At 29.5% G+C, this 19309-nt stretch overlaps 2 protein-coding genes and 1 long non-coding RNA gene across 7 annotated transcripts; 2 read left to right on the forward strand and 1 right to left on the reverse strand.

Annotated features, from left to right (window-relative positions):
* Window positions 1-593: 593 nt before the first annotated feature.
* On the reverse strand, window positions 594-16132 carry LOC119682653. Of its 5 annotated transcripts, none has more exons than XR_005252595.1 (5): window positions 15317-15817; window positions 14395-15257; window positions 3604-4022; window positions 3195-3561; window positions 594-794 (listed from the first exon to the last, which is right to left on the reverse strand). It is a non-coding gene; the product is annotated as an uncharacterized LOC119682653 (long non-coding RNA). The 5 variants fall into 5 exon arrangements; XR_005252593.1 differs by having other exon boundaries at window positions 3195-3530; window positions 3596-4022; XR_005252592.1 differs by lacking the exons at window positions 594-794; window positions 3195-3561; window positions 3604-4022 and adding exons at window positions 13644-14265; window positions 16106-16132 and having other exon boundaries at window positions 15317-15774.
* On the forward strand, window positions 4940-6471 carry LOC119682651 (peroxiredoxin-6-like). Its single transcript, XM_038096139.1, has 4 exons — window positions 4940-5022; window positions 5664-6038; window positions 6103-6178; window positions 6243-6471. The coding sequence occupies exons 1-4, from the start codon at window positions 4940-4942 to the stop codon at window positions 6369-6371; spliced, it is 663 nt and encodes a 220-aa protein (XP_037952067.1). The 3' UTR covers window positions 6372-6471.
* Window positions 11328-12834, forward strand: LOC119682652 (peroxiredoxin-6-like). The gene is made up of 4 exons (XM_038096140.1): window positions 11328-11410; window positions 12033-12407; window positions 12472-12547; window positions 12613-12834. The coding sequence occupies exons 1-4, from the start codon at window positions 11328-11330 to the stop codon at window positions 12739-12741; spliced, it is 663 nt and encodes a 220-aa protein (XP_037952068.1). The 3' UTR covers window positions 12742-12834.
* Window positions 16133-19309: the final 3177 nt, after the last annotated feature.

A 19309-nucleotide genomic window follows, 5' to 3' on the forward strand; every position in this document is an offset into this window, starting at 1 on the left:
GTAACTGATCTTGGTGAGGGCGCTCAGTACTACCAACTGACGACAGCAAGCAACTAATCGGGCTAGCTGCCGGAGGCTACTCGACGCGGTCAAGAACGACTTACGTCTGTAATGGCCAACTAAGTAAGTAAGTAAATAACTAATCATGGTTATGGTAATCTCATGTTAATTTAACAAAAGTATATTAAAAACTTTTTATAAACTAATTATTGCAATTAGAACTGAAATCAATTCCTTTTGATTAGAAAGACTATTAAAACTAAAACTATAGTTGTTGTTGTTGTTGTTGTGGTTTGAGTAAGTGCTATTGCGCACTTTTCCTCTTTTATAATTGGGGGACTTATCCCTGCCCCACACTAAGCTTTAACTATACTAGAATTATTATCATTTATTTATCTTTTAACTGATAACGTACCGTAGATCAGCATATCTTCCTGTGCGTCCTGAGGTGGACTATAGTAACTTTTTTAATTTAATTTATTTTTTTATAGGAATCTTCTTTTTTAATTTCTAATATATATATATTAATCTTTGATTATCAATTTAAAATAAAAATAGTAACAATATTTTTTATTTTTTAATTTCTCACATACCTTACATAATTTAACACCCGCAGCTTCTTGAATCCGGCCTTCGCGCTTGGTTTCATTAACGGTAGAACTATACGATATTATTCGAACGCATGATTTTTGCGAAATGGGACATCAAGTTGTGTTTCTGGAAAAGTCACGTTTGGATTTGGTAGCTCTCAACTCCAGGAAAGTGTGCTTATTCACTTTTACTTGGGTTATTAACTGAACCATATATATTCATCAAAAATAAAATATTATAAAATTAAAATAAATAACTTATATATGTATTATATACTTTTATAACTTAACATAGAAATTGCAACATTAATAGATCTAGAAGTATTAATTGAAAATATCATGCGATCATGTAAAAATAACAAGTTCGTAATTGAAAATATCACGCGAAAGTTCTCTGTTCTTTCAAGTAATTTTATTTAAATTAAAGAATTTTAAATTGTTAAGTGAAAACTTAATAAAATTAATTTAAAAGATATTTAAATGCCCTATTACAGCTTGAAATACTAGACAGAAATGTAGCGCAGCACGACTAGTATTTATAGTCGAAATGTGACCCATGAAATAAGATTAAAACTTAATAATAAGTTGTTTACCGTCTGTTTAAGGCAATGAATGACACATATTAACTATTGCTTTTGTTTATGATTTGTTTAAACAATTATTTTATCGGCTTCTGTTTTGAAAAAAAAGCGGTAAAAAATCTATCTATCTGAAATCATAACACACGCCAAACGCTTAAGGAAAAAATTGTTTACAGAAATGGAAAAGTAGTACATACCTACACACATATATTTATGATTTGGGGACATATTCTAATAGAAACAGCTGCTAAATAGAGAAAAAATAATACTTTTCATATACATATTTTTTAATATGTGGCAAATATGGCGGGAGAAAGATTATTAGTCTAAAAAATCAAAAAAGGGTTATAAGAGAAGTTGGGTTTCATATTTACTAACATTTAAGGTGTCAAAGAGAAGTTTAATAAAACGAAATGTTTAGACAAAAAACCTCCAATTTCTCAAACAGTTTATTCAAACAGCTAAAGTTATATGTATATAATATTGGACTTGGGGATGTATGGTGTAGAGGATCTCGAAGATAGAAAAATTGCAAACATTATAAAACACCTGTCTACAACTCGTAAACGCAGGCAGCATCCATCGAGAGTGTGAGTTGGTGACATTACGAAAAACTGGGAAGGCAGTATCAAATACCTGAAAATCAAGTTTAAGAAGCGGTTCACTTGGCACAAGTACATATAAGACCAACGAAGTAGTTGTGCGAAAGCAATGCATTGCTTACGGACACTTTTCAAACACAATAACCTTAGCGCTAAGAACAGAAAATTGATCTACTCCCAGATTATCAGAACGGCACTTCTCTACAGGTTTGTCGCGTGTAGCAAAGCTGCTAACCAGAAGCTACAAGTTGCTCAAAGTCAGGCTCTCCGAAGGCTTTTCAAAGTGGCATAGTACATGCGCACGAATGACATGCTAAGAGACCTCAGAATAGACGCGGTCCAAAATATATAAGGGACAGAGCCCTGAATTTATACGCGAAAATTGACAGGCTGCCCTACATAGCACTATCTAATCTAAAAACAGTCACTAACCGTACGGGACGGTATACAGGTCTTAGATCAGTCATCGAATAATCAGCGAAGCTTGTGAGGAATACATAAATTAGTCAAAGAGAAGGTAGGACCTCTGCAGAAACTTCCCAGCTTAGCAAAAGTAAAAGTACCTAGTTACACTAACTCGGAAAAACCTCAACATAAAATAAAACAAAGTCATCAGGCAGATTGTGAAAAATTTCATTATTCAAAGAGATCTCAATATACCCAATGGTGTCTGATGTCACAGTAGATACGTTGCTAGCTTTAGAGAACGATGTAGGGAAAACGGTACACGATCGACAAAGAACTAGTTTGATATATGCTATATAAAAATATTGACAAAAAATTTATAAATAGGGTATATTGAAGGAAGCACCTATAAATACTCCAATTTTATTAAAAATATTCTATATAAAGTTAGAATGGTGGTTCATTTTATAAATTTTCATCAATACTTCATTTTAGTCGGCATATATAAGTGTGTATATTTTAAAAATTTACATTTCAATTCATAGCGAGACTTTTTGAAATTCCATACACAAATTTCTATCTATAATAGTCAGAAGGTATACTTCAATAACAACAAGTCATATTAATAGTAAAAACAAAACTTTTTTGAGGAGAATACTAATTATTCACACATAAGTCGGGCGTGTTGTTTACTTTTACGGAAACTTGAATTTTTTTTATGCTTAATTTAGAATTCATTTAATATTAGAATTTAAATATGCAGTTTATAATGTATTTTTTAAGCGAACCGATACTATATAAATTTTATTATAAAAAAAAAAATTGTGTCAGTTTTCTTACATAAATATATTTAATAAGTTTTCATTAAAAAAATTTAAGTACTTTTTTAAAAAGCCTTCATAAAATTTTTAATTAAGTATATTTTCATTAAGACTAGCAATGCAGTTAATTAAACTAAAATTTACAAAAACACAATAACTAGCAAATACATATTAAGAAACATTATTTATACTTACTTAGTTGACTTTTATAGACCATCACAGATGTGTAGTATCCTTTACCACATCTCATTGCTTATTTCAGTCAACCCGATCAGCGGTTTGCTATTATTGGTTGGTAGTTCCAAGAACAGTCAGATGTGAATGTCCTCGACCGCATTTTCCACCGGCAACTAGCGAAACAAAATATTTTCTATTCGATATTATCAACCGCATGCCTACGATAATGTTATCGTGTGTATCAGATGTAAAATTGAAATCCACATTATATTTAGTTTTTAAGCTTCTATATTTTACAACAGAATAGGCCTGATAAGAGACACTTGAACTTGAATTCTTCTTCGAATCTGTAGGCTGATATCATTATCGTTATTTATGCTGGATCCTAGATAAATAGAGGATTTCATAATTTTACGTACCAATATACCACTCAGAAGATTTGTTTTCAGGCGGAAAAAGGTTTTAACTCTCCAGATATCTTTCGTAAAATATTGCAGTTATAGATTTGCACAAACCATAGAGTTGTTTCCGTTATTGCTCTCTTAGTTTTATAAGTTATTGATGTTCTGCTATACTGATCGTTAGATTTTAGTTAAAGTTTTGTTAGATATTCACCTGTTTTTTTTTTAATATGAACACCACTTTAAATTAGCTCGATCATTACGTTGTTCTGGTTTTCCATTCACGCTGTTGTATTCTACAAATTTTAAAATGTCCCTTACGTTGTTTACCAATTTCATTTTCGTCATTTTCATCATCATTTCACATTTTGTTTTATATTTCTCATCAATAAAGTATTTTAATATATGGTATATGACTTTTGAATAGTGCTTCTCGTAGTGACATCTTTTAAATCAAATTAAGAAAATATTAGTTATTAATATCTATTATTAAAATATAAGTTTAATTAAAAAAAAGAGTAAATTTATATATATTAATAATTTTCATGGCAAAAGTATGGAAAAAATAAACTTTTGTTTCTCTTCGTTACATAATCACCTCCCATCGAACAACATGTTAGAAATAAGAGAAACCATAATAAAATTATCTGCATTTGTAGTTTTTAAGATATAAATATCAATATTTCAAAACAAATTAAAAACTGAATCATGTTTGTGGACAATTTAGGGGGGGTTCGAAAACCGGTGAATCGAAAACGCCCATCTTAAAAGAAACTCCATCTTAAAAACTATGTCACAGAAGAATTTCATTTTATTTTTTTCTGCTTAAAAAAAATACTAAATTTTGAACAACTACTTTAAACTCTTCCACAATACGAATACATGTTGTTTCAAAACATGGACTACAACTTTCCTCTCCCCATTGACATCATTTCATACAAAATACAATTGCATTAAAATAAGTCGATAAGTAAAACACAAAAATACAAAAACTTATTTATATTGTATATATATAATTCATAATATATAATATAATACATAATATAATTCATAAATATATATACATAATATATAATATATAATATATCTTTATATGCATAAAAACAAGTAAGAAGAAATACAACTACAAACTATTTAATAATTCAGTTATTTGGTGAGGCACAAACAAAAACGAAATCTACTTCGATAAGCGATCGACGCTCAGCGATAACGACGAAATTCATGTATAAATGCGGAGCTCACCGGAGAACTGAGAACAGAAAGCGATTGTTTCTGGTTGTGAACACTACGTTGTCTTCAATAATTTTCGTGATATTTTTGTGATTTACTTTTTATTATTTTATCAAATTATTTTCCTACAAAATGCGTTTGGGATCGACAGTGCCAAATTTCAAAGCTGAGACCACAAAAGGTTCAATTCAATTCTACGATTGGCAGGGAGGATCGTAAGTCTCCCTTATAATTTCAACTATAATTAAGTCAAAGATTTCTAAGACTTAATTAACTTTAAAGTTAATTATTTAAATATTTTGTGAATAATTAAAACTGGAATACATTTTAATATTAAAATTCTAATGCCATTCGATCGGTCGTCTGATAAAAACCGAACACTTGATAATCGAAATAATAAAATCGTTTATTTTGGGAGTGATTAAAATATTTAAAGTATTTAAATGCATTCCACTAATATAGTTTCAAAAAAATATATAATTGTGATTGTGATCAATACATAAAAATTGAAATAATTTACAGAAAATATTGAAACGAAATTAATTTAATTTTTTGAAGTCACATTTCTATGGAACTATTATTATTTAATTTGCATATGTAGTAAATAATTTTGTTAATATTCAAAATTTTAAGTACCTAAATATATTGTTTTTAATTAACTGAACTCGTAAAAGTTATTTTATGTGAATTCAACTAAATTACTTTATTAAATTATTTCAAAGTCATTAACTACACTAAAGAATATATAATGACACCGAGTTTCTTGATTCAGTGGCCGTATTTGTTAAAAAAAGTTAATAAACATTTAACATTGGACCATCATTTTACAAAAAATTTTACTTGTGTTTCATTTCAGTTGGGTTGTTTTGTTTTCTCATCCCTCTGATTTTACTCCAGTATGCACCACTGAATTGGGACGAATTGCAGTGCACCAACCAGAGTTCGCCAAGCGAAATGTTAAGTGCTTGGCACATTCTGTAGATGCACTCAAATCCCATGTTGACTGGGTAAACGATATTAAATCCTATTGTCTCGATATTCCCGGTGAATTTCCATACCCAATCATTGCTGATCCCGATCGTGACTTGGCAGTGAATTTCGGAATGTTGGATGAAGATCAAAAGAAGGATCCCGAAATAGGTAAAACCATTCGTGCACTCTTCATAATCAGTCCTGATCATAAAGTGCGTTTGTCAATGTTCTATCCAATGTCCACAGGACGTAATGTCGAGTAAGTTTGAATAATTTTCATAAAGTGAAAGAAAATGAAAGTAATTTGATATTTTTTATTAAAGTGAGATTCTTCGTGTCATCGACTCATTGCAATTGACTGACAAACTGAAGGTTGTTGCTACTCCAGCTAATTGGACCGTAAGTAAACCAACAATTTGAATTAGAGGAAAAGTATATAATTATGTTTAACTTCATATTACAGCCTGGTACTAAAGTGATGATTCTTCCTCATGTCACTGACCAGGAAGCAGCCAAATTATTCCCCAAAGGATTCGATAAGGTTTCCATGCCATCTGGTGTTAATTATGTGAGAACCACTGAAAATTATTAAAACAGTGTTTAGTTGAGATGTGCTCTGTGTACTGTACTGATGATGTTAAATTTTTATACACAGAAATTGAAAAAATAAAGTTGATTTTCATAAAAAGTTACTTCTTGTATTTGTTCTAAATCAATTAATTTGTTAGTAATTGTGTGAGATTATATTTTACAGACAGTAAAGTATCAGAATTTAGTAAAAGTTTCTTTCTTAAAAAAAATAATTGTGTCCAGTGAGCTTATATAATTTTAATATACGTGGTCCTGTCAATTCGGATTTGGGACAGTAAAAATATTCAAGCAACTTTTGACAGAGTATTGCATTCATCATCCACAAAAAGCCAATACATGGTCTGGAGATGTGATAGGTTCACACTTTTTTGAAAATGTTGAATAAATACGTCAATTCTGATAATGATAGCGATATAGTTTCCGATTTCGTTTTACGTGAAATTTAAGGTATGAATATAGAAGATATGTGGTTTTAATAGAACAGTCGTACAAGCTACGAGATACAGACCACGTCCTGTTTTGTCTCTGTTGTGCGATGATGTGTAATATCGCGTTTCAATGATGTGCAGTTGTTTGTAGATTTACACAAAAACTTGTGTTTATGGAAACCATCTAAATCTATCCACGTTTTGGAAATAAACATCCGTCAAAAATTCAGTGAAAATTGTCTTTAAATGATCTAGCAGTGTATTAGAACTTGTGAAAACACTTGAATGATGCGTTTCTCATCTAATGGTGGGTAAACAATTTTATTGATATAAGAAGTGCGTCTTAAGTACTTTTATTTTTGAAAGCACAAAAAAAATAACCCTGTATAATGCAATGGACTACAGAGAAATCATTTTGATTATTATTTACAGCATTTGAACATAAAATGACCGACGTAATATTCAAAGATCTTGTGAAAGGTGTCATAATAATCTAATCTGTATATAAAACTAATAAAATTAAACAAAATATTATTGTACAAAAGTGTTTGTATGATGTTAACTATAGAAAACTGGCTACTCACTGATATCAAAACATTTCATATCTTTGCTCTATAAACAAATGCTGTTGTTTTGTTTCCAAGCATTGATAACAATTTTAAGTTTTAAGTGGAACTGTACCCATTCATTATTAATGTGAATAGATTAATATGGTACTTTATGTGGTACTTTAGATAGATTAATTATATGGAAAGTGCCACAATTATTTATATTCAACGTATGTTAATAAAAAAAGAATAGAAGAACAGTAAAAAAATTTTGAGATCAATAATGATGATCTTTCCCTTCTCGGATTAAAGGATTTTTGTGCAGTTTGTTGGTTACATTAGTAACGATCATTAAACCTGGAAAATCATAAAAGGAACTTATTTATTTCCGCTAAAGTTATTTATTGAGTGAAAGAGAATAAATATTGATTCGCTGTAGTTTCTTGATGAACTTTTATGCCTAATCCAGCTATCATTGTTAGAGACTTTATTTGTTAGAACATCCTATAGAAATATCTTAATATATTATGTACTGTAAAGAATTTGAATTGTATAATTCTTCAATAGTTAAAAAATTTATTAGTGGTCCTTCGGATCTTAAGTATATAGACGTCGTCCTTGATTTCTTCTTGGTTAATAATAACTTTTAATAATTTCTAATGATTCATTGACGGTTTTTCGGACCAACAAACACTTTTTGATCATAGAGTCGCGTTGTTAACCTCCATATTACATATCACTCAGCTATCGCAAATTGTATCCACTTTAATTTTACACTTAACCAACATCTTTTTAGTTTAACGGGCTCAGATCCACAAACAACTACAGTACGATTCTAGAATCCCCAGAGCATAATTATTTATACTACAGGAGAGTACAAGATGATTAAGTTTTACGTTCCACTATACACTGCCTATATTCTTTTAATTCGAACTTACCAGAACTTACTTGTTCATTCGTTCAAGAAGACGTCGCTGACTTAGGTTCTTTATGTGAGCCTATTATAATATCACACTAGCTAATTCGAACAGAACCAAAATTAAACCAATTTTAGTTTACTTTACTTTTTTCAAAGACTTTATATCAAATACTGCGCAGTATCATAACAGATTATTGATAGTATGCTCTTTCTCCACCGAGCTACACCTAGTATAATACAATAGTCTTCTTATAGCCGTTTGAAGAATTTTTGACCAGCCCAATAAGCGTTACGTAAAATGAGTTAAAAATAAAGTTAAACCAGAAATGTGCTATGGAGGCATAATCCGTTCAACAGTAAACTTTGCTATAACCAACTTATTTTCCATTTCCTAAGCGTACCCCAAGTCCGAAATTAGCTTCTGCAGAAAGGACTTTAAGAGGAGTTATTAAATTCTTTATTGGTAAAGCAACACCATTTCATAACATTGGGATACATAGGAGAAGTAAAATCGATTAGGGAAAAATAGTCAATATATATTCACAATATATAGTCAATATATAATGTATATATTTCACAGCTGAATTCAGAGTCTTAAATATCTATGTTCTTGTAATTAAAATGCATTAATATCTTTATCATAGAATCTACACTGTAAATAGTTAAATCCATGCGATCATATTGTAATAGAGCAGTTGTACTCATACAATATGGTCTTATACGAAAAAAAACGTTAATAGTATTTATTAAAATTCTGTTTAAAAATTTCTATAAATCACTGTTTCTAAGACAAAGATTTAATTGAATTCCAGTGAATCCAAAAACAGCTGCTTTTTGTTTAGGTCTTTGTTTTCGTCATAGACATGTGCCTTTCCTTGACGCGTGCGAATATTCGATTTTAAACACGAGCTTTTATTTTTCTCCCTCTTCAGCAATCTAAATCAGATAAAAAATTGTTTATAAAAACTCAGTAAACAATAAACAAAAAAATATTATTGACTAAAGTTGCCGAAATCTGCCGGTAAACAACTTGTTTTGGTTTGTTTTTTTATTTCAGCTCATAAATTTATGTTTGGAGCTTACTCTGCATTGCGCTACTTTTTCTGCAAGTATTATTAGTAGCTTAGAAAGTATCGCAATGTATATAGTTGGTAATTCTATATGTTCTAATGAAAATAAAATATTAGATATTTTATAATAGCAAATTTATTAAGTGGCGTTGGAAAAGTTGACTGCATGAATTTTGAAGAAGCTCTTTAATAATATAGTGGCGGTTAAGACTATATTCAAATCACATATATACAAGCAAAAATAATTTGCTTGCAAAAATTGTAGAAGTCCATGAAATAAATCAAGATTTGGAACAATATTTAAAGAAAGTGTTTCCGCTTAAAAACATCTTGTTTTAGATCTGACACTGCTAGTGGATGTAGTTGTCCAAATTCACATTAGCATTTGTTAAAGGTTCTTAAAATCAGTAAATGATCTATTAAAATGTTTTCCATTTATATTTTAAAAATTTCTTAATTAGCATCCATATCTCAGACAAATCAAATAAAATATAAGAAATTTACTTGCTTGTCATAATCACAAATGACGAAGGATATGAAATATTGAGTTACTTGAGAAAAAAATGAAGTGATTTCTCGAATTCTATTATGCACATATCTATTATATATTTTTTATTAAATATGAGGTAAATAATTTAAAATCTCTTAAGTACTGTTTTTCGGACTAGTTCATTTGTGACTCAAAATCAGAAGAAAACTTCTATAAATCTTTGTTTCAACAATTTACAAAAAAAGTTTTCTAGAATCTATTGAAAATAATGTTAATACTAAAATTATACAGCCGACAACTCTCAATACAGTTGCTCTCAAAACATTTTTTATGCATTTAACCGTTCCTGAGAAGGAATGGGGGACTCTTCTCATGTACTTATATTTTTTAAATATATCAGACATCCGTTTAATAATATTACCTTATTATAATTAGATAATAATTTCCTTTCAGTTATCAACAGTTTTTTTTGCAAATATATATGTATATGTAACTGTAACTATATTTGAATAATAATGTTTTAATTATCTTGATTATTTTCTATCTATTTTTAATAATAATGTTAAATTTTCTTACTAATTTTTCGTCTCTATGTTCTAATATTGCCATAATCTTCTCGTTTATGTACTAAGTCATCTCAATTCACAGCTGTTTTATTGTGATAGTAGCATTAGAGACTGAGTAATATCTTCACTTACTTAACAATATGTTTTCAGATGGACGAGCTGAAATTAGATTACCCTTATCTGAGTAAACAAAAGCAGAAAATAAACAATATTCACCAGCGAATAAGGAATTTGATAAGGTCTAAGTCATTTCCATAAAGATTACCTATTGTTTTTATTTTTATATTAAAACCTATTAATGTATGTATGTTTTGTATATAGTAGACCCGTATATGACATAATGCACTATTAGTTGATTCTGAGATGAATTTATGAATTAAAGAATATTTGCGATAATATTTGTACATATATGGTATATATATGCGACACTGCTGGCTTTATAATTATTTTTTTAATGTTTATTTATCATATTTTCCTTAAGTAAAATTTTTAATTATATGATAATTATGTTTGTGAGATAAATACTTTCAGAAATAATTGGAAGAAACCCCGCTCTGTATATGGAAATATATTATGTCTCAATGTAAAGCAGTAGTGTTGAAATCAAATAAATCTTAATTATAAACCGAAAATATTAAAATTTATCTTAAAGATGGAAAAATTCTGTTTACAAATTTATGAGAACTAGTAAGGAGAAGCAATATGTTAGTATACTGACGAAATGAAGTATAGTTGCCGAAGAGTTGCAAAGCAACAAGAACAATACGTAAAGCTTCGCAGATAACGACGAAATTCATGTATAAATGCGGAGCTCACCGGAGAACTGAGAACAGAAAGCGATTGTTTCTGGTTGTGAACACTACGTTGTCTTCAATAATTTTCGTGATATTTTTGTGATTTACTTTTTATTATTTTATCAAATTATTTTCCTACAAAATGCGTTTGGGATCGACAGTGCCAAATTTCAAAGCTGAGACCACCAAAGGACCAATTCAATTCTACGATTGGCAGGGAGGATCGTAAGTCTCCCTTATAACTTTAATTATAATTAATACAATGACTTTAAATTTTATTATTTAAATATTTTGTGAATAATAAAAACTGGAATTCATTTTAATATTAAAATTCTAATGCCATTCGATCGGTCGTCTGATAAAAACCGAACACTTGATAATCGAAATAATAAAATCGTTTGTTCTGGGAGTGATTAAAATATTTAAAGTATTTAAATGCATTTCACTAAAACAGTTTTAAGAAATATTTAATTGTGATTGTGATCAATACATAAAAATTGAAATAATTTACAGAAAATATTGAAATGAAATTAATTTAATTTTTTGAAGTCACATTTCTATGGAACTATTATTATTTAATTTGCATATGTAGTAAATAATTTTGTTAATATTCAAAATTTTAATTACCTAAATATATTGTCTTTAATTAACTAAACTCGTAAAAGTTATTTTATGTGAATTCAACTAAATTACTTTATTAAATTATTTCAAAGTCATTAACTACACTAAAGAATATATAATGACACCGAGTTTCTTGATTCAGTGGCCGTATTTGTTAAAAAAAGTTAATAAACATTTAACATTGGACCAACATTTTACAAAACATTTTACTTGTGTTTCATTTCAGTTGGGTTGTTTTGTTTTCTCATCCCTCTGATTTTACTCCAGTATGCACCACTGAATTGGGACGAATTGCAGTGCACCAACCAGAGTTCGCCAAGCGAAATGTTAAGTGTTTGGCACATTCTGTAGATGCACTCAAATCCCATGTTGACTGGGTAAACGATATTAAATCCTATTGTCTCGATATTCCCGGTGAATTTCCATACCCAATCATTGCTGATCCCGATCGTGACTTGGCAGTGAATTTCGGAATGTTGGATGAAGATCAAAAGAAGGATCCCGAAATAGGTAAAACCATTCGTGCACTCTTCATAATCAGTCCTGATCATAAAGTGCGTTTGTCAATGTTCTATCCAATGTCCACAGGACGTAATGTCGAGTAAGTTTGAATAATTTTCATAAAGTGAAAGAAGATGAAAGTAATTTGATATTTTTTATTAAAGTGAAATTCTTCGTGTCATCGACTCATTGCAATTGACTGATAAACTGAAGGTTGTTGCTACTCCAGCTAATTGGACCGTAAGTAAACCAACAATTTGAATTAGAGGAAAAGTATATAATTATGTTTTAACTTTATATTACAGCCTGGTACTAAAGTGATGATTCTTCCTCATGTCACTGACCAGGAAGCAGCCAAATTATTCCCCAAAGGATTCGATAAGGTTTCCATGCCCTCTGGTGTTAATTATGTGAGGACTACTGAAAACTACTAACACGATATTTATCTAAGATGTGTTTTGTATTGTTATTTTAAACTTTCATGCCAATAGATTCACACAATACAGTTGAATTTTATATAAAATATGCCACATCGTTTTTGCATTTCTTGTAAATTTGTTGAATTCTTAGACTAATAGTCACATTCTGGTAATTTTCATAATCAGAACTCTTGACAACAATGTTACTGTGGGCTATTATACAGCTATTCGTTACATGATGATTATTTATTTAATAGAATCTATATTAGAATAAAACAGTGTTGAAATGAAGAAATTAACGACTATAAGAATTACGGCGACTATACAGCTACGAGGGCTGCTATATATATATCTGGCCTAAAAATAAAAATGCGAATATATATCATCAACAATTATTTTATTGTTTTTCAAAGTATTCTCCAGTCTGATTTATACACTTTTGTATGTGCTCAAACCAATTGTCGAAGCACTTTTTCCACTCCGATTGAGACACCTTCAAAACATGGTTTTTAAACGCTTCAACAGCATCTTCTGGCGACGAAAATCTTTGGCCACGCATTTTTTTCTTGATGTGCGGTAATAAAAAGAAGTCATTGGGAGCCAAGTCAGGGCAGTACGGTCAAAAAGGTACTGGTTTGAGCCGATGTGAGAGGTCGCATTGTCGTAGTGAACAATGATTTGTCTTCTCTTGTTCGTTTTTGAATTTCTCCGAAGACTTCAGGCAAACAAATTGTCGTGTATCACTCCGAAGTGACCGTCCTTCTTTGCTCAAGCAGAACACTCGCCTCATGACCAGTTTTGCCGAAGAAACAGCCGACAATTTGCTTCAAAGTGCTTCGTCCACGAACAACTTTCGTTGGATTTGGCTCATCTTCGAAGACCAACACGGTCGATTGTTGTTTTGTTTCGGGCTCATACGCATAGATCCATGATTCGTCACCTGTGACGATTTTATAAACGTCTTTTGATGCGAACGTATTTTTTCAACATTTCTTTGCACCAATCAACACGAGCTTTTTTTTGAGCGATTGTCAAATTGTGCGGGATTCAACGAGAACAAACCTTTTTTACGGCCAGATGTTCATGCAATATCGAATGTATTCTGGTGGAAGAAATGCCCAAGGATGCCTCTATCTCACGGTATGTCACATGACGATCTTGCATTATCAGTTCACGCACAGCATCAGTGTTCTCTGGCACAATGGCCGTTTTTGGACGACCTTCACGGAATTCGTCGTTGAGCAAAAATTCAAGTTCATCAATGCACTCTTGTCATGATAGTCCACGTCTAAATGTCAGATTACATCTGGCAACACTTAGTGTTGCCTAGGCCGGAAATATATATAGCAGCCCTCGTAATACGGGTGATGTTAAGTCTGACCATCATGAAGCACGGGCACATATTGCTGAGATAATAGTTGGTATATTTGTATGTATTATCGTGCAGTTAAGCTAATATTGTTTAAATCATACCAACATAAACAGCTGAATACATCTGAGTTTTGCCTCGTATTTGATTGCGTGCTAGTAAGCACTTACCTTTAATAAGCACATTATTTATTTGTTAGAAATATATAGAAATATTTGAGTATTCAGATTGAATATTAGCAATAGTGATTCAAATTGACGTTTTAAAAACTAATGAAATCAAGAAATGATTAATAGTACCTCTTAGTGCAAAAGCCAAAGGACCATAACATTCAGTTCTTTTGCTACTTGATTGTTTCTTTTCCTTATAATCGACACAACGGTTCTACTAGCTTGCATTGTTTACCGGTTCTGGTGCTTGAGATATTACTTTAATATTTTCTTCTATTATTTGGTCGGTGTTATTTAAAATTTATTTTATTATGCACTAATAAACTTCAGGTATTGTTAAAATTTCATACATTACCCTGGTCATTCCAAAAGGTAAGCGACATCTAATAGTGCAAGTATTTTAAATGTCTTATCCACTTTTCCAGCGTATAAACTCCATCAAAATCAACTTTATTTAAGGTAAATGTCATCGTATGCCATTATCTGATTTTATAATAGACACAGATGATGCTATGCATAAAGTGGTCGACGTAGTACTTCTTTATCTTCCATCTTTTTTAATGTTACTTCGACCGTAAATATAAGTGAAAATGATACGAGTTGATAACAAAAAACTTTAGATTTGTGTAAGTTTTTAATCGGAAACCCAACTATAACTAAATGAAATTTACTACAATCCATCCTTCGAATGTCACTATATTTAATCGAGAATCGTGATGAATTGTTGTTCCTTACTGATGAACATAGGACATTACAAGACCTCTCTTTGCTAGGTTCATGGACATATGAATTGAAGGAAACAAAATAGTATGCGGATTGGATGCTAGTCGATGATACCTCTTGCTTTCTTGGATAACATTTAAAGAGTTAAACCTTTGAATGGTGGACATTACACTTTGAGAGTGAGATTTATTTTTAAGGTTGTCAGAGTACAAACATAACGTAAAGTTTTGCTTCCCTCCATAGTTTTTGATGAAACAAAGTAAATATGCCTATAAATAGGTATGTTCGTTTTGTGTGTATTTAAAATTAAGTTGATTTTATTACTTACGTTTAAAAAACAATTCGATTTGTTAAGGATTGGTCTTCGCTTCGGGACTCCTCCTCGACCTTACCGGCATGGGTGGCCCTACCAGTAGCTTTGCTACCGCCGGCATCGCTCTTGGATTCATTGCCCCTACCACGAAGAGAGCGAATATCGTAAATTTCTGGAGTTTATTTTTTAGTTTAGTTTAGTTGTTCATTAGATTCATTTAACATTTGTTTCAACTGTTTAACTTGTAATTTCAAATTCTTATTTTCGTCGTGTTCTTTTTTGAAATCTTTTTCCAATTGTTTTTTTTCGAATTCCAAATCAATATTTGCTTGTCGCAGTTCAATCAATTCCTTTTCATGCAACCTTTTCATTTCTGATAATTGTTTTTTCAAAATTTGACCCTCAGTGAGACATTTTTTGTCTTCTAAAGTGGTAGAAGACTTTAAAGTGCTCTTTGATTCTTCCATAGTATTCTAAAAGACATTATGAAATTGAGAATTAATTAATAGCATAAAAAAATCATTTATTGGTTACGGTTTTTAAACGGAAATATTTAAAACGACGAAACTTGTCTGTTTCATTTTAATATATCTCTAGAACCAAAAATATGTAAACATTGATATATGTCAAAAAAAAAGCTTAAATTATTTTCCTTTAAAATATATAGATTCCACAAAATCTTGCCGTCTGACTTTTTCACAATTTGAAATTGAAAAATAAGTATCAGTTAGCTTATACTAAACAAATAATTAAAAAATAAAAGCTGAAATATACTTAGAATTATTGATTAAAATAAACACAAACATTTTTTAAAATTATTTAATAATTTTTAAATTATGATGATATTAAAAATTAAAAAAACAGCTTCACTAATTCAAACACAAATCACTCAGTTATACGAATGGCACGCGAAAAGAACAGATTGAAATAAGCACTTGTTTTTGATTTCCGCACGATATCGTCAATAATACCAAACGTAAAATTTGTATTGATGTTTCTAATAAATACGAAACTCTGCTGCTGTATTTTTAAAGTGCAATTTTTTTAATGTAATTTTCATAAATCAAATAATTAAAAAGAGTGTTGCTATTGCGATTAAAAGTACTATTTGCATTCGATCTGTAATAAATGTTAAACTGCAGCTTGCAATGTCAAAATGTAAACAATCAATTATAATGAAAGTTACACATAAATTTTGCACTGTACTTATTTACACTTATTTATTGCACTTATTTATTATTTTTCTGTTAAAAGTTATTTATTTATTTATTAAACATCTTATAAAATATACACAATGGTATTAACTTATTTACCTAATTTTTATTTAATTTACCCTACTGGATATTTTTGTATTTACCAACATTAGCTGCCATACCGACACAATTTACTATTTCCCCCAATTTACAATTTCTCACAAATTTACGCGGCCTAAATATCAAACTGCAGTTTAGTAATATATTAAGTATTTTTGTAATATGTTTGTTGTTTTATCATAAAAATAATATTAACAATCGGTACATTTTAATATAAATAGTAATACATGTCCATAGTGTGCGAGTTAGGCTAAGTTGCGTTCTAAATGAGGGAAATTCTAAGTTGTGCCGATAATTTAGTGATGTGTCGATACATATTGATAAATAGCTAAATGTGTGCAGTGCAAAAAATCCCAAAAAATCTCCCATTTGGTTTAGCATCAACTTAGCCTAACTCGCACACGTCCTATATAACAATATATAGTGTGCTGTAAGGTCACGTTTATATAAGGGTCGTAAAATTATAACATAATTATGACGAAATGTGAGTCTTACATAATTATGACGAAATGTGAGTCTTACATAAGTGTTATTATTAATTTTTCTTAATATGCATAATTAAAAACTTAATTTTAGTTGTGTAATTACTATATATAGTTAATCTTTAACAAATTTAATAAAATTGAAATACAATATAAATTATATATATAATGAACATATACATTTTCTTTTCTTATATTATAATACATTCATATCATATACAATTTTTGTTATATTTAGTCAAATGTTTTCATCTTTATAGTTCATATAAATATATGGGTTCCTAATACATTTAATATTGTACATTTTTCTTATTTCTTCATTATTCTGCAACTCTTGCAACACTATTTTGCATAAAGTTTTATTATTTTTGCGTTGTCTAATACTGTACGGCGAATTCATATTTTAAGTTTGCCAGTTCCCTTTTTTTACTATGGATTTCTGATTAAATTTAATTTTGTTAATTATTTAATTAATTGGACATAAAAATTCCCACTTTCTGTATGTCAAAATTTTTTTAATTGTATTGCCTATTTGAAAATGCTTAGCTCGTTTCTCGTGTCATTCGTATATATAAATAATTCGTATTTAAGTGAATGATATGATATTTTAAATATTATTTTTTTAATTATTTGCGAAGTATAAACTTATTGATATATAGTTTTCAATCTTAAATTGTCCAAAACTTATACGTAAGATATTCTGGAACTTATATATTTTTAAAGAAAATAATTTAAGCTTTATTTTGATATGCATACATACATATGTCTCAATATTTGGGTAATCTGGTTTTAGAGATATACTGAAATACTACTACTTTTCATTTAAAAACCGTAGTCAATAAATGATTTTTTTTATACTATTGTATATTACAACTAATTCTATTTTTTTTTATTATCATTTATAACAATTTACTTTTTATAAATCGTACGGCGAATTAATTTTGCTATCGCGTTCCGAAATAGGAACTTATATAAATATTGATAATAGCGGTATTTAAGATCTCTGTGGATCTATGCTTATGCAAAATTATTTAATTTTACAAAAACAATTCCTTTTTTATAATTCTGCAATTAATTTCCAAGGCGATATGCAAGACCATATTTTCAACATCAACTACCTATTGCATATGTGATTTACAAGACTGTGAATGATACTACTTTTTTTACTGTTCGCAATACTTTAGCAAAACTGTCAAGTTTTGTTAATAATTGTATGATTTTGTATCTCTTATATGTCAAAGAAAGTCTTTTATTATACATAGAAATGAAAAAATTTAAATAACCCATTAATTCTGCATCAGCAAAATCCAGCACAGTATTCAATATATTCCACTTTTCAGTTTTTCTTGCCACATTCAACAATTCATAAAGGTCTTGAATACCCCTAATATCTATTTTGGGTAATTTTTTTAAAGTGTGTTCGACAAACCCTAATAATAAATTTCCCAAATGGAAAATTACCAAAATATGAAATTTATGTCATATATTTTATATATATTTAAACAAACAAGCTATTTTACATGCATAAATCTGCATATGCTAATGGAAACAACCAAATCTTAATTTCATTAACATCAGTACTTTAAATGCAGTGGAAACATGATATAATACCAGTATATAAAATAACTTTTGTACTTTTTAATAGTATGCCTCCACTGGCTTTGTTCGACCAGTTAACTTGCCTGAGATTCCTTGAATTATTTGCATCTCAAGTAAGTTAACAGGTGTAACGATGTCAGTGAAAACGTACCATAAGGAACTACTAAGTTCGTCATATGTTAGATTATTTAATTTGTTTTGAATATGTTGCCAATGAGTATTATATATAAACAGTATGAATTATAATTATTATGAATTATTATCATGTAGACACTTGCTCATTTCTATTAATGAGTGAATGTTCACATTATAATGAGCTCATTTATGCAGCGGATAGAACTTTTATAAACTTCAATTAATAATATATCACATAAACAAAGTATATAATTAATATATTTATTAGCATATTAATATATTAATTGATAAATAAAAATAAAGATTTTATTAAATACTTACTTCTTTAGTGCCTTTGTACACAGCTCAGCTGTTCTTTGCTTACATTTAACACAAAACATATCACTATGTTCAGACAATCCTTAATTTCGCAAAAAATTAATTTCGTTTCCTTCTCAGCGAAAGTAAGTTGTTTTTTCCAAACAAAATTTAGTTTTAAA

Source organism: Teleopsis dalmanni, chromosome 2, assembly GCF_002237135.1.
Source record: "Teleopsis dalmanni isolate 2A chromosome 2, ASM223713v2, whole genome shotgun sequence".
NCBI classification, from domain to species: domain Eukaryota; kingdom Metazoa; phylum Arthropoda; class Insecta; order Diptera; family Diopsidae; genus Teleopsis; species Teleopsis dalmanni.